General features: G+C 42.9%; 1 protein-coding gene across 1 annotated transcript in view; it reads left to right on the forward strand.

Annotated features, from left to right (window-relative positions):
• Nucleotides 1-23,668, forward strand: part of vangl1 (VANGL planar cell polarity protein 1) — a gene marked incomplete at both ends in the record, with an annotated part of 163,359 nt that extends 139,691 nt beyond the window's left edge. Inside the window, 3 exons of the mRNA XM_084319592.1 lie at nt 18,547-18,697; nt 19,438-19,669; nt 23,408-23,668. Of these exons, the coding sequence (XP_084175718.1) occupies nt 18,547-18,697; nt 19,438-19,669; nt 23,408-23,668 (644 nt within the window). The remainder of the gene's footprint in view (nt 1-18,546; nt 18,698-19,437; nt 19,670-23,407) is intronic.
• Between the last annotated feature and the right edge of the window lie 599 nt (nt 23,669-24,267).

Genomic DNA, 24,267 nt, shown 5'->3' on the forward strand with positions numbered 1-24,267 from the left:
CAGCCAAACAGCAAAAGAGAGAGATTGTTTCTTTCCCTTTTGATTAATGTATATTTGATGGTGGCAGAGCAAAAGCTCTTATTTGCCAGATTTACAGTTAATTTACATGTTAAAGAGAGACTGATTGTATGTTTATAGAGAGACATTTATAAAAACAATTTAATAGTTACAGTTGATAAATTGAATAGTTCAGCCTGCATTTGTTAGATGTGATACACTGGTTTTGTAAAACCACTGGCTGGCTGCTCTAATGCTGTGAGCATCATAGACTGTTGCTTTACCATACTTGATGGTACAGAAGCTGAAGCACTAGTTTAACAATTTACGTTATGTGCAGAGAAACAAGTTAAAAACAATTTATGCACTTTCAATAAAGCGTTTAAAAAAACTGTTGGGGGAACGACGACGACTTCGTAACCTAGTTACTTTCAAAGTAACTAAGTTACTCTGATAATCAAGTAATCAGTAAAGTAACTTAGATTACTTTTTAAAGGAGTAATCAGTAATCAGTAATCAGATTACTTTTACAAGTAATCTGTGGCATCACTGGTTATAATAGAACCTCAGCATTATCCTCCAGAATAAACGTTTCATTGGCCTGCTTCCAGCGTCTATACTCCTCACGGACCCGACGACACGTTATAAATTAAACGTTTATTAATTTCTGGAGCATATGAGTGGTACAATTGGAACGTAAGCGCAGTCAATAATGATAATAATAATAAACTGTATTTATATAGCACCTTTCATACACGGATTGCAGTTCAAAGTGCTTTATATATGATGAATACATAATAAAACACACAGCAAGAGCAACACATAACACAAATAAAAATTGCTGCATGATGCAAAATCAAAATCTCGTTCAATAACGCCGACAACATTGGGAAAGCCAACATTAAATAACAATATTTAAATAATAATAAATACGATTGCATGGGATCTCTGGGTGGCTGCATGGCTCAATGTCATCTGTTATTTCATCCAGTAGATCAAGGATTGATTGAGCTGGCAACCGGTTTCTCCGGATGATTTCGGTCTCAATTAAATAAAAAAGGTGAATTCTCCTTCTAAATATTCTTTCACGGGCACGCCTGGCATTACGATGCCTGCGTCTGGCAACAATTACTGCTGCCATGATCACATGTGACGCTGTGGCATGATGCCTCTTTATAGCGCTGAGGGATCTGCGCTTATTTACCACCATGTCTGTGAAGACGGTTGGTGCGTAGCAATAAGTGCTCGGTGCCATTGGCGCCGGGCATTGTGGATACCGAGCAGATTCCGACGAGGCTCATTTACATAGAAAGGGGACATGTTCCGCCCATATTACCTCATTTAAATAGCGCCAATTGCACCGGACACAATGCTCATTTCACTTGTTGCGCGGCCTCTGTGGATACCAAACAGAGTTTTAGAGCGATATGCACCGGCTTTTCCGTCGGAAAAAGCCGTGCAAAGTGCAAACCCTTTGTGGATCCCGCCCATAGTGTGTGTTGTGTGTGTATGTCCATGTGGATGTATGCACTCGCACATGCACTTGTGTGTGTGTGTGTATGTATGTGTGTGTGTATGTGTGTGTGTTGGTTGGGCAAGAACACATACTGTATAGAATCAGCTCTATCAGCAAATAAGCTGATGAATATGGTATTTTATGGCTTTCAGTAGGTTGTCTCCCTCTTCCTATTCTACACCTCCCCCTCTCTCTCTCGCTCTCACTCTCTACACACACACTCTCTCTCTCTCTCACACTCTACACACACACTCTTTCTCTCTCTCTCTCTCTCTCTCTCTCTCTCTCTCTCTCTCTCTCTCTCTCTCTCTCTCTCTCTCTCTCTCTCTGTCTCTCTCTCTCTCTCTCTCTCTCTCTCTCTCTCTCTCTCACACACACAGCTACAGTATAGGAGATCAGAGTGTAAATGATTGATGACCTGTAACTAATCTGCCGGTTTATAATCCATAACTCCAGTACTGTTACCAACTGCATGAATATCCACTGTTGTAACAAGATGTAAACAGAGGTTGTCTGTAACAGTTACTAAAATATAGAGTATATTTCTGGTGATATATCACATTCACACAACATGTCATAACGTACTAATGGTTCTTCATCTGAATGGTTCAATTATTATCTATTAAGCGCCCTATAGATGCAATGAAACAGAAAGAATCATGCAATAAAGGACAACTTTACTTTATGGGAAAAAAGCTGTGTCTTTTCCTGGCTGTTGCTTTTCTGTGAGCTTCTCTTGCTTTAGTACTATGTAGACTTCCACACTCAAACTCCAGCAGAATCCCAATTTACTTCTGGCTGTGTGGTTTAGTCATACTAACTAATGAAATCACTCATCTAAGTGGAACTATGGCATTTGAAGTGAATAATTGTGAATATTTAATATTTAATTCATCCCCCAATGAAAAGGTTTTAACCATCAGACCGACTGAGGAGAATATGACTAGTGAAGAGATCTACTCCACTCTGTCTCTCTCGCTCTCTCTTTCTCCCTCTCTCTTCCAATCTCTCTCTCTTCCCCCCAACCTTTCTATCTATATATCTGTCTTCTGCCCTCACCATGTGTTATACACAGTCAAATCAAATCAAATGTATTTGTAGAGCCCGAAATCACAACAAATTGCCCTCATGGGCTTTTCAAGTCAAGAAGAAACATCACAATAGATCCAGAACCTAGCAATAGGAAAGAAAACACCACAGGTGCCATATACAGTATTCTGTATATCTCTCTATCTCTATTTATCTTATATCTCGCTCTTCCCCTCTCTCTCTCTCTCTCTCTCTCTCTCTCTCTCTCTCTCTCTCTCTCTCTCTCTCTCTCTCTCTCTCTCTCTCTCTATCTCGCTCTCTCTCCCTCCTCTTTCTCTCTCCCTTCCTCTCTCTCACTCTCCCTTCCTTCCTCTCCCTCTACCTCTCTCCATCCTCTCTATTTCTCCCTTCCTCTCTCTCTCTCGATTGCTCGCTTCCTCTTTCTCACTCTCTCTCTTCCTTCTCCCTCGGTCACTCAATTAAATTTAATTCAAAGGGGCTTTATTGACATGGGAAACATACATTTACATTGCCAAAGCCAGTGTTAAAACAAACAAAACAAAGCAAAACAGTCAAATAAAGAAATCAGAAGAAATCAGTTTGGTGGTTGTATTCCGGTGGATGTCCGGATATAGCTTGTATATGTAGTACATAAAAACACCTCCAAAAAATACATTAAATATCAAATACAAAAAAAAGTTTTCTTAAGATTCACTCATATTGAAGCTATAGCATTCATCAAACCTGTGATAGTGATGTCATCGCGGTCTGGATGATCTGACAGGGTGTAGGGAGAAGTGGACCAACGTGCAGTAGTAAAGCTGACCTGAGGTCTGTATGATCTGAGTGGACCGACATGCAGGAGTGTTAGATTATGGTGTTTATAGTTTCCTCATCGATCATTATCAGCCTTCATCCTGGCCATGTCTGCGTTGTGTTATTTGTTGATGTCAGGCAATCGTTCGGTGGAATTCTGTCCTCCCCCGTACTGGCTGTAATCACTGTTTCACCCTGTTAATGCATCCGGACAAATTTTTTACTGGAGTCGTCATCTCTTTATCAGAAAGGATGTTTATTTTGATAAACATAATCAAACATAAACATAACATCTTGTACAGAATGAAAGTCTTTGGTAGTATAAGAAACTTTAATAGATTCTATCTCCGTCGATAGCTTTGGTGGTTCTGCGGCCTGTCCTGTTAGCCGAAGCATGTCTGTTAGCTGCTAGCTCTCTACCTCGTGGTCCCCCTCCCCATCAGGAGGAGGCCTGGTGTCGGCCCGTCTCGCTCGCTATCCAAACTCTTCTGGCTCTCTACCGGAAGACTACCAGCTTAAAGTCTTAAAGTGTGGTAGTGATTCACATTCCTTTACAGCTGTGGGTAGGGCGTTCCTCATTGATGTGGCATAATTGCGAAACGTGTTTAGTCCCTTGTTTGAGCCGAATCTGGGTTTAACATGATTTGTGGAACTCTCTCTGGTGTTGTGGTCGTGATATTCACTGACCTTTGGGAAGTATTTTGACATGTACATGGGTACCTTAGTCGTGTAGTGTATCTTGTAGACCAGGGCCCCGTTCCTTGTACCTGGATAACTGAGTTAGCCGGATAACTTTAACTGGATAACTGAGTTAGCCGGACTTTCCGGTTCCCCGTACGTGGATTTTCCAAATCACCATGACAACAGATCCAAAAGTTTGAGCCTGGTCGAAAGCAGAGTTTAAGTTCAAGTTAGCCTGAACCATCGCCACGCCCCCGCAAAGAAGTGACAGCCCGTTTCCTGAAACTATTCCCACAGTCTACGATCTGCATTATACCATTCTGAATTACGTTTTTGTGCTCCATTCTTCCAGAGGGGGCTTTTGAAATGTAAAATAGACCCAAAATGCTGATACTAAATTCACTTTGTCCTAAATAATGCACGTTATATATACCGTGGCGCTCGCTCGTGCGATGTACACATTATGTGGTTATTTTAATTGTAACTGGGATTAAGATGTCTGATGAGATGCGCTGTTTGACGGATTTGAGAAATTGAATGAGCCGTTGACGTCACATTAATGAATGAGGATAAAGAGATAAACTTCATTCAAAACAAAGGATATTCTAAACACGGGTCTCTCGTTCATTAATGTATAAACAATGAATTTATCACATCTGGCACAGTGGTGCAGCGGTAGTGCTCAAGCCTGCCAACCCAGCGACCGGGGTTCAAAACCCGGTGTTTCCAATATGATTTTTTTGAATATAATATTAATGATTATACGCCAAAGTAGCCTGGTTTTAAGTTAAAATATTATAAATCTACATGCATTGAGGATGTCATTCTTTATATAGCTCTCAACGTGCACCAAATTGAATTATTCCTATATTGCAAAAAGAAGGAAAAGACTAGGGTCTCGAACCCCGGTCGTCTGCGTGATAGTCAAAACAACAACCCGTTAGACCACATTGGAGATAAGTTAAAGATCGACTATACATCAATCAATGGGTAAGAGAGCCGTATCGTAATTCTGTATAAGTTTAACTAATTATTTTCGCTAGCAAGATCTCATTTGATTATTCAATCCAGCAGGCAAGTTTAAAGAAATATAATCTGATTGATTGAGGTAATGAGGGACTTAAAATTAGCCTATAGATAACGCATTTAACTTGTCGGCGAGGCGATTGAGCCGTATTGCAATCTGTCAATAAAGTTTTAAATCAATTAATCAATCAATGCCGTTAGAGAATCAGGATCTCTGCCATCGATACGTGCTGGCTTTTCGCCTGAAGCGGCCGCGCGCATTTAGCCTGAGTCGCAAGTCTGGCTTGAGTTAACGAGACTGAATCCACCTTCGAGGAACAGGAAAATCCCGGCTTCGAACATCGGGTTAACTGAAGCTGGATAATGACATCTTGATCGACTTAGTTGAACCAGGTACAAGAAACAGGGCCCAGGCCCATTGCAAGTTGCTGTACTCTGTCGTCTACTCTAAGCCATCCTAGGTTGTCAAAGTGGGCAGGGGTGAGGTGGGTTCTAGGAGTAAGGTCAAGCAGTAGTCTGACCAGTTTGTTTTGTGATGTTTGTCATTTTGTTTTTAGCGCCTTTGAGGTGCTTTGGTACAATGAGGTGCAAGCATAGTCGTAGTACCCTTGAATGAGTGCTCCTGCCAGAGTCTTCAGTGTATTCTTGTTTACCAGAGAGGATATCCGGTACAAGAATCGAGTTAGTTGGTTGACTTTTTTTATTACATTGGATGCCATTTTGTCACAGGAAAGATTTGCCTCTAGGATGGAACCTAGGTATGTAATTTCATCTTTCCTTGTGACAATATTGTCACCCACTGTAACTGAGAAGCCGTCGGCCTTGCTGAGTTTGTTATTTGAACCGAAGAGTATGGACTCTGTTTTACCCAGGTGTAATGATAGTTATTTGTCAGCGAGCCAGGTGCAGATTTTGCCTAGTTCCGAGCTGAGGGTTTCTTCAACCTGTAACTTGTTCTTGTCAGAGACCAGCAGGGCTGGTCTCAGGCAAAAAGGCGCTACAGGGATAAGGTTGAACTTCAGGGAACAGGCTGATTCCAGAGGTATGTGGCAGGGCCTCAGAATGATGACAGATTACAAAAGCACCTCGCTCAAGCTGAACAATGATATCTCCTTGGGGAATGAGCTCAATACCTTCTATGCAAGGTTTGAGGCTGTGAATAACAACACCAGCCTACAGACCACTGCAAGAGAGGGGGAGCCACTGCCGATGGAGACTCAGTGTTCAGGATAACAGAACATGAGGTGAGGAGGACCTTTAGGAAAGTGAATATCAGGAAGGCAGCAGGACCGGACGGTATCCCCGGCCGCGTCCTAAAAGTCTGTGTCGACCAATTGGCCCCAGTATTCACTGACATATTCAACCTGTCCTTAGAACAGGCTGTCATCCCCACCTGTCTGAAGAAGTCCACCATTATCCCTGTACCCAAAAAATCCACGCCTGCTTGCCTCAACAACTATTGCCCTGTAGCTCTCACCTCCATAGCCATGAAGTGCTTTGAGAAGCTTGTGAAGGGCTACATATGTTCCTCCCTCCCCACCAACCTGGACCTCCTGCAATTTGCATATCACCCCAACAGGTCCATGGAGGACCCTATAGCCCATGTGCTGCACACAGCAGCATCACACATGGACAAGAGGCAGAGGAACTATGTGAGAATGCTATTCATCGACTAGAGCTCAGCATTCAATACCATAGTCCCCTCCAAAACTCGTAGCCAAGCTCAGGGACCTGGGCTTGAACTATGACCTCTGCCAGTGGGTCTTGGACTTCCTGACGGGAAGACCCCAGGTGGTGAGAGCAGGCAACTGCACCTCCTCATCCATCACCCTCAACACAGGGGCCCCCCAGGGCTGTGTTCTGAGTCCCCTCCTCTACTCACTGTACACACATGACTGTGTGGCACAGCAGAACAACAACACAATCATCAAGTTTGCTGACGACACAGTAGTGGTGGGCCTGATCTCTGCAAACGACGAGAGGGCCTACCTGGAAGAGGATCTGGCGCGGTGGTGTCAGGAGAACTGCCTCTCCCTGAACGTCAGCAAAACAAAAGAGATGATTGTGGACTTTAGGAGGTCGGGGGCCAGGGACTACAGCCCCCTCAGCATCGACGGGGCACTGGTCGAGAGAGTGAACAGTTTTAAGTACCGCGGAGTCCACATATCCGCAGACTTGACATGGACCACACACATTGACAGTGTATTGAAGAAGTATAGGCTCCTAAGGAAGTTCAAAGTGAGTCAGAAGATCCTCAAGAACTTCTACTCATGCACAATAGAGAGCATCCTGACTGGTAACATCACCTCCTGGTTTGGGAATAGCACCGCACAAGACCGTAGCAGACTACAGAGAGGGGTCCGTTCGCTTGTATCCTTTCGGCAAGCAACCCTCCCTTCCACGTTGCTCTGATTGGCCAGCGATCTTCTACGCTCGTTTCGCCCCTACGCCGATAACGCGTGCATGCGCATTTTGTTTTTGCCGCCCACACGCTCACACACACGCAGGTTTTAATAGGTTTTGCCGCCGTGGCGGTAGATAATAATAATACTTAGAATAATAATACTTAGACAAACCCACGCAATTGGCACAAGTCTAAATTATGCATTCGTCACTCAGTTTTAACATCGACGCACTTAGCTCAACTAGGTTTTAATAGGTTTTGCCGCCGCGGCGGTAGATAATAATAATAATACTTAGAATAATAATACTTAGACAAACGCACGCAGTCACGTAAGGGGCTACTCTCTATATTGACGTGATTCCATCAACACATAGGTAATATTTAGATCACAGGCTGGTCATGCATAATCTCGCCCACCAGGCTGTAAAAATCATCAACTTATTGCCATCATGGACCAATAACAGAACAGATTGACAGGTGGTGACAAAGCACAAGACTGGGCATTTATTTAAAAAACATACATACCCTAACCACATAACAGATATTTAAAAGGTAATTAACAGGCATGTTCTGCAACATATATCCACTCTTGAACAATGAAAAACTCCTTTTTCTTCTATTTACAAATAAGAGCAGCTCTGAAGGCTCACGGCGTCCCATGGGATGTTCCACTTGAGCACCACAGGTATTATCTGATGCAGCTAGGTATTATCATGCTAATATGGCGTGTTCTGCGATACCCGCTTATTATTATTAACCTGCATGGGGGCTTGCCTGAGGGCCATTATCACGGCTCATGCGCATGCACGCTCGCACGGTCTTAGGGGGGATTATCGCGGCTCATGCGCATGCACGCTCACGCGGGCGTAGGGGGGAAACGAGCGTAGATTGCTGGCCAATCAGAGCAACGCGGAAGGGAGGGTTGCTTGTCGAAAGGATACAAGCGGCCCGTTCAGCCGAACGCACAATTGGAGGTGGGCGTCCCACTCTCCAGGACATTTACAACAAGCGTTGCAGGGGCAAGGCTAAGAGAATAATCAAAGACTCTAGTCACCCAAACAACTGCCTCTTTGAACTGCTGTGGTCAGGTAAGCGATACAAGAGTCTCATGGCCAGTACAGAGAGACTCAGAAGGAGCTTCTATCCCCAGGCCATCAGGATGCTCAACGACAATGACACTATGTAACAACCCATCATCTACACACACTGCACACACATCCACATATACACACTCACTTTAAACAAACACTCACCATAACACTTTAACACACTTTATATTTATTAGCAAAGAGATTTGCACTATAATTCATACCTCATTGCACCTTACCCTGTCTCTGTCCTCTTTGTCTTCATGTCTCTGTCCTCTCTTTCTTCACGTCTCTGTCTTCATGTCTCTGTCCTCTCTGTCTTCATGTCTCTTTCATATCTGTCTTCATGTCTCTGTCTTCATGTCTCTGTCCTCTCTGTCTTCATGTCTCTGTCCTCTCTGTCTTCATGTCTCTTTCCTATCTGTCTTCATGTCTCTGTCTTCATGTCTCTGTCTTCATGTATCTGTCTTCATGTCTCTGTCCTCTCTGTCTTCATGTCTCTGTCCTCTCTGTCTTCATGTCTCTGTCCTCTCTGTCTTCATGTCGCTGTCCTCTCTGTCTTCATGTCGCTGTCCTCTCTGTCTTCATGTCTCTTTCCTATCTGTCTTCATGTCTCTGTCTTCATGTCTCTGTCTTCATGTCTCTTTCATATCTGTCTTCATGTCTCTGTCTTCATGTCTCTGTCCTCTCTGTCTTCATGTCTCTTTCCTATCTGTCTTCATGTCTCTGTCTTCATGTCTCTGTCCTCTCTGTCTTCATGTCTCTGTCTTCTCTGTCTTCATGTATCTGTCCTCTTTGTCTTCATGTATCTGTCCTCTCTGTCTTCATGTCTCTGTCCTCTCTGTCTTCATGTCTCTGTCCTCTCTGTCTTCATGTCTCTGTCCTCTCTGTCTTCATGTCTCTGTCCTCTCTGTCTTCATGTCTCTGTCTTCTCTGTCTTCATGTCTCTGTCCTCTTTGTCTTCATGTATCTGTCCTCTCTGTCTTCATGTCTCTGTCCTCTCTGTCTTCATGTCTCTGTCCTCTCTGTCTTCATGTCTCTGTCCTCTCTGTCTTCATGTCTCTGTCCTCTCTGTCTTCATGTCTCTGTCCTCTCTGTCTTCATGTCTCTGTCTTCATGTCTCTGTCTTCATGTCTCTGTCCTCTCTGTTTTCATGTCTCTGTCTCTGTCTTCATGTCGCTGTCCTCTCTGTCTTCATCTCTCTGTCCTCTCTGTCTTCATGTATCTGTCCTCTCTGTATTCATGTATCTGTCTTCATGTCTCTGTCCTCTCTGTCTTCATGTCTCTGTCCTCTCTGTCTTCATGTCTCTGTCCTCTGTCTTCATGTCGCTGTCCTCTCTGTCTTCATGTCTCTGTCCTCTCTGTCTTCATGTCTCTGTCCTCTCTGTCTTCATGTCTCTGTCCTCTCTGTCTTCATGTCTCTGTCTTCATGTCGCTGTCCTCTCTGTCTTCATGTCTCTGTCCTCTCTGTCTTCATGTATCTGTCTTCATGTCTCTGTCCTCTCTGTCTTCATGTCTCTGTCTTCATGTCTCTGTCTTCATGTCTCTGTTCTCTGTCTTCATGTCTCTGTCTTCATGTCTCTGTCCTCTCTGTCTTCATGTCTCTGTCTTCATGTCTCTGTCCTCTCTGTCTTCATGTCTCTGTCCTCTCTGTCTTAATGTCTCTGTCTTCATGTCTCTGTCCTCTCTGTCTTCATGTCTCTGTCCTCTCTGTCTTAATGTCTCTGTCTTCATGTCTCTCTCTTCATGTTCCAGAACTTCAATTCCAGTTGGTGAACGGACGTGAACGGACGTGTTTTGTGAGGCTCTGTGTCTTCCAAACTTCCTTGGCTGTTTTCTTTTACGTTATTTTTTTTAAACATTTTAGCCATTGATCTTAACTGATCATTGTGACTTTATTGCTTTTATCATTTTACTGGTTTTATGTGACTCCGACTTGTCGTGATCGAAACTAGCGGGGCTTGTTGTGGTTGTCATAGCTACAGCTAAACACTACCGGCTCTTGCTAGCCTAGCTAGGCTTGCCTTTAGCCTGGTGGCTAGGATAGCTATTGGACCGTCGTGTACACTGTTGTATACGGTGAGATTCAGAATGAAAAGCTATTTTACAAGATGTCAACACTCACCACAGTGGAAACCGAGTTATCCAGTCTCAGGCGCGGTCTCCGTACTATTGAGTGCCTCCTGGACGACATCATCCAGCAAAAGGCTCTGCTCGTCTCCCGGTTGGATCTCCTGGAAAACCCTTCTTCTACTGCGCTTCCTCTTCCATGGTCGCGTGTAGTAAAGCAGGGTAAAGGGAGGAGGGTATCGCTCCCCCTGTTCTCTCCAGTCGTGGATGATGACCCGTTTCTGCTATACAACCAGTATGCTCCACTTGAAGGGCTAACAGAGCTAGCTTCCACAGGCGCGTCGACTGTCTGTCCGGCTTTTTTGAAGCAGCCTGCAGTGGGTTTCTCTGGAGCGAACTTCTCCAGCTCGGTGAGGAAGAGACGGTTTTCCCCGACGTCCCCTGTGTCCATCGGGAAGCGCCGTCGGCGCTGCTCTCCTCCTGTTGTCTTCCACTCTGGGATCTCTCCTGCCGGCCTTCAACGTTCCTATCATCAACACAACACACCTCTGGACACTGTGGCCAGCGATGATGACATCACCTGTGATGATTCGCGGCCGTCTTCCTGCCCAGGTGAACCGCATACAACTACTGCTCCAGACACCGCCCTGGTGGCTGGTGTAGCTACTGTAACAGTCAGGCTCTTCTTCACCCCAAACTCTCTGTTTACACGGGGGGCTGCAGGAATGGCCAACCTGAAATTCTGATCATTGGCGACTCCATTGTCAGATCTGTTGAACTTCCAGGTGCTGTCACTTTCTGTCTCCCAGGCAGTAAGGTTTCTGATATTACAGAATTGATTCCAGTGCTAACTGACCTCCATCCCTCAGCTCACACACTGATTATCCATGTTGGTACTAATAATGTCATGCGTGGTCAATCTGTTGATCTCCGTGACCAGCTGGATTCTCTTGCAATGACGATACAGAGCCTGGGTAGAACCTGTGTGTTCTCTGGTCCTATCCCAGCTCCCTCAAAAAGTTCAGAACATTTTAGTCGTATTTTTAGCCTCCACGAATGGCTAAAATCATTTTGTACTGCAACAGCACATGGATTTATTAGTAACTTTGATTACTTTTGGACCAGAAATGACCTCTATAAACTGGATGGCCTGCATCCCAGTCTAAAGGGCATTCAACAGCTTACACGGAATTATATCCAGTACATTGCTTTTAACTCAGATTGATATACACCTCAGCATGACCCTGCACTAGAATCTTCTCCTGGTCATTTTGAGGAGCATCCTATTATGGGTCCTGCTGATCACTCCTTCTCCAACACGTCTGTTATTATGTTGTCTGCTTTTACTATGTCTGATCTCCCTCTACCACCTATTACTTTTAATATAGAAGTCATGATTTCTGATAGGTTCATGATCATTACCCAACACATTGGCATACTGTAAATCACTCCAACTTAATATCGGTCACTTTACAGTCTTCTATTTCTTTATCACGTGAGTCAGATTCCACACCACTTTCTCTAAATAATCCACATACCTTTAAAGAAAGGAAAGGGTTGGGATTGATTCACCTGAACATTAGAAGTCTCCTTCAGCACCAGAAGTTGGACCATCTTAGAATACTGGTAGCACAGGCTGATCCAGATATATTGGTCATATCTGAGTCCTGGTTGAAGAAATCTGATTCTGACTCCACAATAGATCTACATGATTTTAATGTGTTTAGAATTGATAGGGTAGGTAGGGGTGTGGGGTAGTTATTTATGTTAAATCTTGTTTTTCGGTGTCTGTTGTTTATGCTGTCACTATCCCAATGTGTTTTGAAGTACTTGTTTTAAAGGTTGAGTTGGGGATCAACAATTTTATATATGTAATTGGTGTCTACAGACCCCCTTCTGCTGATGCTAGCTCTTTAGATAAATTAGCTGAGCTCCTTTCACAATATATTGACTCTGAGGTGATTGTCATGGGTGATTTTAATATTGACTGGTTGAGTGGTGCTGCAAAGCACCTTAAAGAAGTCAGTGGTAACCTCAGTCTTTCCCAGTTAATTACTGAGCCCACCAGACCAAACCTTAAAAATGACTCTAGGTCTACCCTTATTGATTTGATTTTTGTGAATAAATATGACAGGATCTCAGCTTGTGGGGTTTTTGACTTAGGCATAAGTGACCATTGCCCCACAGTCTGTGTAAGAAGCACGAGACTGCCAAAAACAAGATCTCACACAGTTTTAAGGAGGAATTTTAAATCTTTTAATAACGAATCATTTTTAGATAATCTTGTTCTTTCTGATACTTATTGTAACACTGAAATTGATGTTCAGTTAGCCCTGGACTCCTTTGTAAATACATTTAATTTACTAGTTGACAAACATGCTCCTTTTAAAAAAGTCTGCATTAAAGATAGAGTAATACCCTGGTTTTCTCAGGAATTGTCAACCCTAATTAAAGACAGAAATGCTGCATGGTCTCGGGCAAGGCGTTCTGGAGACCCTCAACATTGGCTTTCTTTTAGGCAAATTAGGAACAAATGTACTGCAGTAGTAAGAAAATCTAAAACTGATTACTATCTGGAGTTGGTTACAAACTCATACTCTAATCCGGCAAAATTTTGGAGTGCGGTGAAGGTGAACAAAATAAAATCATCTAATTCTTTACCCTCTCATATTAAAGTTGAAAACTGTGTGATCTCTGAGCAGAGTGAAATTTGTGTTGCCTTCAATAGGCATTTTGCAGAGGCTGGTAATTTATTTAATAGGAACTATAATGGACCTTGTCCTGTTGATTCTGATTGTTTGTACCCTGTGGGCGTCACTTCCCATTTCTCCTTTCAACCTTTTACACAGTCAGCTGTATTTGATGCTTTGCAATCAATTGATGCAAAGTGTTCTACAGGTGAGGATAACTTAGAGTCTTTTTTTATTAAGTTGGCTGCACCAGTTATCGCTGAACAGATTACTTATATTTTGAATCTCTCTATCTCATCAGGTAGATTTCCTCTAGTTTGGAAATCTGCACGGGTGATTCCTTTACATAAGGGAGGTGATAGGGATAACTTAGATAATTATCGTCCTATCTCCAGGCTACCTTGCTTAGCTAAAGTCCTGGAAACACTAGTAAGTAAACAACTCAAATATTACCTTTCAACTAACTCCATACTTAGCTCTCAACAATCTGGTTTTAGAGCCAAACATAGTACAACATCTGCCATCACTTTGGTTACAAATGACATTATTTCAGCATTAGATAAGAAGAAACATTATGCTGCCCTCTTTGTTGACTTATCAAAAGCATTTGACACAATTGATCACTACTTACTTCTAAAGAAACTATCTAACATTGGGTTGGATGATAATGCCTATGTCTGGTTTCAGGATTATCTATCTTCTAGGCGGCAGTGTGTGAAGTTAGGTCAAGCACAATCTGAATTCTTGGCCATGACTAAAGGTGTGCCACAAGGTTCAGTTTTGGGTCCTGTCCTTTTTACAATTTATATTAATGATATTGTTTCTTCTTTGTATGGATGTCATGCCCATCTGTATGCTGATGACACAATTGTGTACTGTATTGCAGACTCTGTACAGCTGGCCTTTGAGAAATTGCAACTTTCCTTTTATGCTCTACAACAGGGGTGTCAAACTCATTTTCACAGAGGGCCACATCAGCATTATGGTTGCCCTCAAAGGGCCAAAGACTGTATAAATGTTAATGTAATGTAAAATAAATGTAGCTACACATTTACATATTGTTAAACATGTTGTTTCTGTATTTATTACTTATTCAAGTTATACATATTGCATATGCATTTGCATAAATGTAAAAATATATGTTAGCTTATGTTATTTTAACAAATAATTTTAGTTTATCAGAACCCCATATTACTCCATCAATCAATGATCAAACCATTCAAGTAAATAACAAAGAAGAATATCATCAAATACAAGCTATGACATTAAGTTTGTTCAAAACCTTTTTGTCACAGTCAAGAGGGGCAGAACTAACAACTGTGAGCTGCAAAGAACACGTGGGTCAGATGTAGCAGATGTTACAAAAACAAATGGCTGCACACAACCTTGCAGAGGCCATACATCCAACTAATGGAAGATAGTTTAATTAACTTTAATTAACAGATTGCAGAATGGGTACAGTACAGTACAGCTCAATACACACAATTGTTAAGGGGATGCAGACCAGAGAAAGACTTTCGACTTGTTTACATCAGGGTCCCCCATTTTCAATTCGTAATGAAATTGCTATTATGTGTCTGCATGAACACACAACTGTAACTGTACTCAAAAATAACAAAATAAGGGTTGTCTCAGTTCACAACTATATTGGTCAAGTTTTGGGTGGGACTTGTTTGCGTCCCTACAGCTTCTTATTCAATTGAGCGAGATGCTCGGTTATGTCACACAGCCAGTTTGCATCTGACAGTTCAGACAATATTTCTTCAACCCTTTGTTACCTATTCCGCCTGGATCTTTTTTGTATTTTGGGCTGTAAAATTGTCAAAGAATGTCTGAGGAGTAAGTGCTTTTGGCTTTTTTCCTTTGTTACCTCAGATGTTCAACATACATGTATGTGTAAGAATGTGTAATAACTAATGCTGTCAAAGTTAAAGCTTTATTAACGCATTAACCCACAATTATTTTAACACTGCTATTTTTTTACCCAATATTAATGTAAAAAAAAAAGATTTTTTTTTTTTTTTACCTGAGCTCTTGGGGGGCCACATCAAATGACGTGGCGGGCCGCATTTGGCCCGCGGGCCGTGAGTTTGACACCTATGCTCTACAAGATGCCCTTACTAGTCTTAAATTGGTTCTTAATGCTTGGTTCTTAATGTTATTTTCAAGAGCAAGGAATATTAACCTTGATGATGTGAGGATATCTACTGTCAGTGGCTCTTGTATAGAGAGAGTCACTGAGTATAAATATCTTGGCCTGTGGCTCGACGAGAAATTAACATTTAAGTTCCATGTGGAAAATCTTGCCACTAAACTGCGACAGAAAATTGGTTTCCTGTACAGAAACAGATCCAATTGTCCTCTATTTAGTAGAAAAAGAATTGTGGAATCAGTCTTCTTATCAGTTTTGGACTATGGTGATGTAATTTATAGGCATGCTGCGGCATCAACTCTTAAACCTCTGGATTCTGCATATCACTCAGCTCTCAGATTTATAACTGGTGACAGATATGATACTCACCATTGTGTCCTGTATGATAGGGTGGGTTGGCCTTCTCTTGCAGAAAGGCGCAACAAACACTGGTATTTATTTATTTTTAAAGCCCTTATTGGTAAACAACCTGTTTATATCTCCTCACTGTTAAATTGGAATATTGGAACCTATTCAACTCGATCGAATGACTGGATGGTTCTTAGGGTTCCTCAGATTTGTTCTGAGCTAGGGAAGTCAGCCTTTTCCTTTGATGCCTCTAACTCATGGAATGTCCTTCAACTCACGCTAAAATTGGAGGTTCTCCCTTCCCTTGGAATGTTTAAATGTATGATTTCAGACCATTGTGTGACTACCTGTAACTGTTTTAGTTGATATTTTAAAATAATTTTTAAACGTTTTTAATTTGTTTTACTCTGGTGTTTAAATTTCTGTGAATATTGTTTTTATTATGTACTGTACAATCGTCGTTTCTGTAAATGAGGGAAACCTCAGATGCTTACGATTTTAAATAAAGGTTGAAATGAAATGTCTCTGTCCTCTCTGTCTTCATGTCTCTGTCCTCTCTGTCTTAATGTCTCTGTCTTCATGTCTCTGTCCTCTCTGTCTTCATGTCTCTGTCTTCATGTCTCTGTCCTCTCTGTCTTCATGTCTCTGTCTTCATGTCTCTGTCCTCTCTGTCTTCATGTCTCTGTCCTCTCTGTCTTAATGTCTCTGTCTTCATGTCTCTGTCCTCTCTGTCTTCATGTCTCTGTCTTCATGTCTCTGTCCTCTCTGTCTTCATGTCTCTGTCTTCATGTCTCTGTCCTCTGCAGGGCTGTACGCTAAGCTTTTTCACTAGGGGCACAGGTGCCCCTAAATGAAAAATTTAGGGGCACAGAATATCTTTTAGGGGCACTTTTTTAAATAACAATTTTACCATTATAGTGCAAAAAAATATGTTCCTCCTGTCTCCTTACTGTGGTCCTTTTATTTAACATTTAAGTGCTTTTGTTTTCAGGTTTGTATATTTTATAGTGTTACCACAGCTGCAAACATTTCTTCTTTCATTGATAACAGTGTATTAACAGTGTTCATAGTCAGTGTCTGCTGCTCTGCTGTTGATGGCAATAACTGGAATGGATTATCAAAAAACACTCAAACAACGCTCTCTTGTGGCTTTTCCTGTGGTTTATTAAAGCAAAACACACCACAGTCTAGGGCTGGGCGATATGGCCTAAATATGATATCACAATATTTTCTGACCTTTCGGCGATACATGATACACATCACAATGTTTTTCCTTTTTTCCCCAAACAATTCTTTATGAGGCTTACCAAGACAGTATTTGAGTTTGCAAGCTAACATTAAAGACAAAAGACCCATGCATTTAGCATTTTTTTGATTATATATTAGATTCGATTTAGATTATATATTGTAACTATATTTATTGTAGGGCAAATATAACTGAGAGGGCATACATAGTACTTATCTTATTAAAAAACAAAGCATTCATTAGCAAAACATGAAAATGTCAAACCACATTGTCAGAATTGTAATGTTTATTGTTTACTGAAACGTTTGACTGTTTAAAAATAAATGAACCACACACATGACGACTAATTTATTTTCTTTAATTGTTACATTAGATATAAATACTGATATTCTTTATGTAAATCTACAAACTAGTAGCTTATAACTGGTAATCGAATGCTTTTGCATACATTTATATGAACTATTCCACTTACCAATGGCCAGGTGAATGAAGCCTGTGCCCAAACACTGGAGTCAAGTCCACTTGTTCAAAACCAAGGCTTTGACAACGTTTACTGCGCTGTCTTTTCCACGGTTGTCAATTGAACCATGTCCTTTCCTATGGCTATGAGGAATGTTACCGCATCTGTGATCTCCCCCCATCGCTTGCTCTTTTTGTCATGAAGTGAGCCGCACACGACGGGCGATGCAAATGTAGTTAAGGTTGTCTGTTTTGGCTGTGGTTATAAAACACTCGAGGTAGTAGGACTACCGCGCAACTTAATGCTTTAGGCATATTCTTTTGGGTGTTTCCTTTCCTCCCGTTGCCCCGACTTTAACTTTACAAAGTTTGAACAGAATGGTGCTTTGTTTCAAGTTCAAGTTTCTTTAATAGTTGTCATACAGAAGTACAGAATACTTTTATACAAAATGCTTATTTCTGTTACGCTCCAGAGACTGTGCTAGACAAAAAAGATAAGTATGAAATAAAATAAGTATAGCATGTAAAAATAGAATGTAAAAAATAGAAGTCACGTACGTAGACACAAGTGTTTAGTATGTAGTGTACATATGTACAACAGACTAACATCTGTTCGCGTGTAGCCGAACCAGGTCCATATCACTGATGTAGAACCCTTTTTTGGAATAAATTCTACGGAGTCCTCACTTTCGTTTTCGCCACACCGAGCCACCCCTCTCTGTCTCTGGCTAGGTGTGTGCGCTTGCGTGCGTGTATGTGCGTGTAGATGATGTAATTTGGACGAGTGTGTGTGTGACTGACTTTTTCTGGGAGAGGAGAGGCGAGAGGGAGAGGAAAGCATTTCGCGCTTAATTTAGGAGTGAAATGCGAATGAAAGGATTGAATCAGTACTCGTTGTCGCAAGCGTGCCCCCAAATATTATTTTCAATTCGCACTGGCTATATTTAAGAGCAATTTGCGATAACCTCGTCGCACTGTACAGCCCTGCTCTGTCTTCATGTCTCTGTCCTCTCTGTCGGCACAGGCCCGGGGGACACAGCAGGGGCTCAGCCGGGGACAGGAGGTCAGTCACGGGCCGTGGTCACAGCCGCCAACAAACGCAAAGACAGCGCTCACAATGAGCTGTACTACGAAGAGGCCGACCACGACAGACGGGTCCGCAAGCGCAGAGCCAGGTGAGAAACAGAGAGGATGGTGGGGTGGCTGGATACAGAGGATGAACACCTGTGGTGGTGGTGGTGGTAGTAGTGGTGTTAGTAGTGAGGGTGGTGGTGGTAGTGGTGTTAGTAGTGGTGGTGGTGGTGGTGGTAGTAGTGGTGGTGGTAGTGGTGGTAGTGGTGGTAGTAGTGGTAGTAGTGGTAGTAGTGGTGGTAGTAGTGAGGGTGGTGGTGGTAGTGGTGGTAGTAGTGGTAGTAGTGGGGGGGGGGGGTGATGGTGGTAGTAGTGGTAGTAGTGATGGTGGTGGTGATAGTAGTGGTGGTAGTAGTGAGGGTGGTGGTGGTGGTAGTGGTGGTAGTAGTGGTAGTAGTGGTAGTAGTGGGGGTGGTGGTGATGGTGGTAGTAGTGGTAGTAGTGGTGGTGTTGGTGGTGGTGCTAGTGGTAGTAGTGGGGGTAGTGGTAGTGGTGGTTGTAGTGAGGGTGGTAGTAGTAGTAGTGGTGGTGGTAGTGGTGGTGGTGGTGGTTTTGGTAGAATAGCAACACTTACTGGCAGCGCAATGACCAGCAGGGAATTGGTATAATGACTAAATTGGGGGATGGGAGAAGAGCTAGAAAGACAAAAGAAAAAATCCATTGCTTTGAGGAAGAGGAAGGAAGTAAGCCTGGGTTCACTGGTTACTTCTAGTGACTTGACCATGGAAGTTAACATATTGTTATGAATTTGAGTTTCTAAACGCTGTGTTTCCCCTGGCGGCAGGCTGGTGGTGGCCGTGGAGGAGGCCTTCACACACGTCCGTCGCATGAAGGAGGACGACCGCGCGTCTCCCTCTGACGTCATGGACGTGCGCGAGGCGGCTCTGGCCATCTTCCCGTCCATGGCCCGCGCCCTGCAGAAGTACCTCCGCACTACCAGGAGGCAGCACTGCCACAGCATGGACAGCATCCAGAAGCACCTGGCCTTCTGCCTCATCAACAACATGAGCCCCAAGGTACGAGTCTCTGTGTCCCAAATGTGATCAGTACCTGTAAAGTCCAACAGTACCTGCCGTCTGAGGTCGCATGCACATCTGAGCTCCCTCTCTCTCTTCCAATCTCTCTGTCCCTCTCTCTCTCGCCTCCTCTCCCCCCACCCTCTGACTCTCCCTTCTTTCCTCTCTCTTCCCATTCTCTGTCCCTCTCTCTCACCTCCTCTCCCCCACCCCCTCACTCTCCCTCCTATCCTCTCTCTCTTCCAATCTCTCTGTCCCTCTCTCTCTCTCTCTCTCTCTCTCTCTCTCTCTCTCTCTCTCGCCTCCTCTCCCCCAACCCCCTCACTCTCCCTTCCTTCCTCTCTCTCTTCCAATCTCTCTGTCCCTCTCTCTCTCTCTCTCTCTCTCTCTCTCTCTCTCTCTCTCTCTCGCCTCCTCTCCCCCAACCCCCTCACTCTCCCTTCCTTCCTCTCTTCCAATCTCTCTGTCTCTCTCTCTCTTGGCCCCTCTCCCCCAACCCCCTCACTCTCCCTTCCTTCCTCTCTCTCTTCCTCCTCTCTGTCCCTCTCTCTATCGCCCCCTCGCCCCCACCCCCTCACTCTCCTTTCCTTCCTCTCTCTGTTCCCCATCTCCCTATACCTCTATCCCTCCTTTCTCTCTTTCTCCCTTCCTCTCTCTCACTCTCTCCCTTCCTCTTTCTGTCTCTTTCTCCCTCTCCCTCTTCCAATCTCTCTCTTCCCCCCAACCTCTCTCTCTCTCTCTCTCTCTCTCTCTCTCTCTCTCTCTCTCTCTCTCTCTCTCTCTCTCTCTCTCTCTCTCTCTCTCTTGCTCTCTCTCTCTCTCTCTCTCTACCTCTGACTCTTCCCCCGCTCTGTCCCTCTCTCTCTCTCGCCCCTTCTCCCCCCACAAAGGCAGGGAAAGATCAGAAAAATCTTACATTTTATGAAGCTGATTGGGAAGGGTTTTGCAGCTGGATTCAGGAGATCACGAGATTCTGTGTAACAAAAAATCTGGCGCATCAGGTTATATACCAAACAAGTTTTAAATTAAATTGTATAGTGACATGAATTAACTCAACCCTGGCAACCCAGAGTAAACGTGCCTCAGTGCCTCTGCGTGGTCAGCCTTTTTGAAGACCCTTTTTCACAGCATAATGTTAGCATGTATGGGACTCAAAATGATGTCCAATAGAAGGCTGACCTGCGTGATCACATGGGGTTGTCTCCAAAACGTGACAAAGTGCAATGTAACTAACTGCTAACTGAACCAAATGAAAAAACGTGACAATGTTCTTCACCAACTTCACCCCAGAATCAAAGGATCTTCTTCCTGTATCAGCATTACTTTTTCCCTGAAGTATCTCAGCAATGATAATATGATATACTATATTATTCTATAACAGAATATAGCAGTTGCTTTTAACCTCTTAAGCCCGAGCGGTCCGGGACCGGTACGAGATTGATATCACGCCATAAATCCATCTCTACAGATGTTATTAATGTTTTTTTTCTTTTTTAAATGTAGCCAAGAGTAAAGACCCTAACCCAGTCAAAACAGCACTACGTTTGTTTACCAATGTTATTAGTGAAATATGAGTTTATAGAAATCTCAGGGCATTGAGTCGGAAAACGGCACTTATAGACGTGAGGATTTGGCGCAACCTAACTTGAGTGTAGTCTTTTGAGAGAAGAGATCCAGGGCTTTCGATGGGCTTAAAAAAATAAAAATAAAAATAAAATACACTTCCCCACTCACACCAGCCCCTGTAAATCATCTGACTTGTAGCGTTACTTTTTTCTTTAAAAATAAATTTGGGATCATATCCCACAAACCTGAACGTTATTGCCATAAAACAGAACACAGTTAGTTTCTCTACGATTCTGTGAATGTCTAGCAAAAAACGGCATTGCAATCTGAGGACATTTTTGGAGAAATCTACATTATAAAAAAGTAACTGTACTTACAGTAGATTTCATTCACGGTTTCTGCTGCATGCATGCCTGGTAATACTAAATCCAGATTGAACTCTGCCATTGGAAAGGGGAGATTTGATCCATAGATGTGTGACTTGGCCATAATAAGGTAATTTATAGGCCTGATATTCTATAATCATATTTAAAATTGCATGTGTCCTGATGGCAGAATTCAGTACTGAATCTACAAAACCTCCCTTTTAATCATCTGCCCTTTATTAATTTACTTAGATTCTTTGTACACGTGATCTCAAGAAGGTACTGAATGAGCTCAGTGGCAATTTGTCATGTCTGGTCAATTTTAGCATGGTGTTATTCACCGTCAAAGATGAAAAAAGAAGAAATAAAGACAATTTATATTCTCCTTTGGTTCATAAAGATTTACTCAAACCTAGTAACAGACACAATATTTCTGACACTGGGAATACATTCCCTGATATACATAGATGTCCCTAGAGACCTAGAACATGCTAATGGACCTTGTATAAGTGGAGCAATCTTCCATTTACTTAGGTATGTATTTTTAGGCGGATTTTCAGAAAATATGGCTAGGGTTTAAGAGGTTAATTGTTTTATTGCTTTAAAAAATATATATATTTATTGTGTGCTGTTTTTCTCGACATTGTTTGAAATGAAAGTTGAACTCTCAATGATTCTTTTGACTAAATAAAGGCTGAATGACTGAATATACTATGAATATGAATATACTTATACAATACTATATAGGGATGGGTACCGAATCAGGTACTTTTAAGGGTACCGACCAAATCACGTCGGTACTACCACGTGAGGTCCGCCGGTCCGCCGGTGCCACATATTTTTTTTTAAGTCAGATGACGTCAATGTTTAGTTTACCGCGAAACGAAACCTATGAAGTGTGCCGCACGTTCACGTTAATGTTCACACGCACAATACACGCTTACCTAGGATTTGACTTGATTTAACAACAAAGCAGGCAGGGCAATGGCAAGCCGAAAACGGTTGCAAGTGTTGTTACACTTTACAAAGCTAGATGCAGACAACGCTTGCTGCAATATTATATATTATATATATATTAACAAATTGTTCTAAATAAATAATAATGATAATAAATTCTTTGAAGTTTGGATTTTCTTTTTTACAACTGAGGTAGTATCACGGTTGTGTTTGGAACCCAATGTGCAGGCAAGGAGAAGTGGCAGACAGAACTGGATAAAACCCAATATGGGGTGTGTTTAATGGATGGTCAATGTCCAGGCAGGGATCGGTACACAGGGGTGGTAATCGTAATGTCCAGGGTATACACGGGGCAGGAGAATCAGACAGACGGGATCAGAGCAGGGGCAGGTGTCGTCAACCGGGCATGATTCAGAGCAGTTCCTTGTGAACCAGGCCAGTGTCTCCAGGTCTTAGCCGGGCAGGTCAGTGTCTCCAGGTCTTCGCCGTGCAGGCTAGGAGAGAGTAAGAGAATACAGTTAGACAAGGTCAAAGAACGAGAGATCCAGGTGAACAACTAGAAGTATCAGAATAACGAACACAAGCAATATAACATGACTAACTGGTAACGAGAGTTTACGATCTGACAGCTTCTCCATGTCTGGGGCGGGGTTATATACCATGATGTACCATGCCCACAGACCTCAGATCAGCTGCCTCACTGACAACACTTTTTTGACAATTTTGTGCTCATTTTATACCAATATTTATTATTATTATTATCATTATTATTATTACGCTGGTCTGTGTATTCTGCTCTGTATGTTATTTGTGAATGAGGTAACATAGGTGGTTCTGTGCCCATGTTTAGGCCTTCCTGGAGGCCTTCCTGGCCCCGGGACCCACCCTCCAGTACGGCCCTGAGCGCTGGATGGCCGACCAGTGGACTCTGGTCAGTGAGGCTCCCGTCACCAACGGCGTGAAGGAGGGGACAGAGTTCCTGCTGAGGTGTCTGGACTTCAGCCTGGCCGTCACCGTGAAGGGCATCCCTTACATCCATGTGACTGAGGAGTACGTCGACCCCAAGTCACACAAGTTCACACTGCTGCTCCAATCGGAAACCTCCGTTTGAAGCGGAGGTGCCCAATACCGTTTCAGCCCAGACCCAACCGTTTCAGCCCAGACCCAACCGTTTCAACCCAGACCCAACCGTTTCAGCCCAGACCCAACCGTTTCAGCCCAGACCCAACCGTTTCAGCCCAGATTGAGGAAACATCAGTCTCTCCGTGGGACCCAGGCTTATTGAAACTCAAACACATGGAAAGTAACGCGAAACAAACCCACAATCTATTTTCATATTTTTTAAAACAAACCTTTTTGTACTTTTTATTTACTTGTGTTTTACACCTATTGTCTGGTTGCTCTTAAATTATCTCTTCACATATCATGTCTTTGTGAGTAATTCCTTTGGGCAATTGAGGAAAGAAGCGCTCATTCTTCACTCCCTATCAGATAAGAGGTGATGTTAGAGAAGGAGGCAGAGAACGAGGATCGAGAGAACCCTTTCATAAGGATGTGTCAAATCCCTGCATCGCTTTGCACTCAACCTTTAGTGAAAAAGATAGATTTAAATGTCATTATTGGAAAGTTACAGAACATGATTTTTAAGGGTGGCGGCTGGGTAGTATATAGATCTAAGCACTCGCCTACCAGCGTAGCGACCGGGTTCCC

Source organism: Notolepis coatsorum (genome assembly GCF_963971535.1).
Source record: "Notolepis coatsorum genome assembly, chromosome: 8".
Classification (NCBI taxonomy): Eukaryota; Metazoa; Chordata; class Actinopteri; order Aulopiformes; family Paralepididae; genus Notolepis; species Notolepis coatsorum.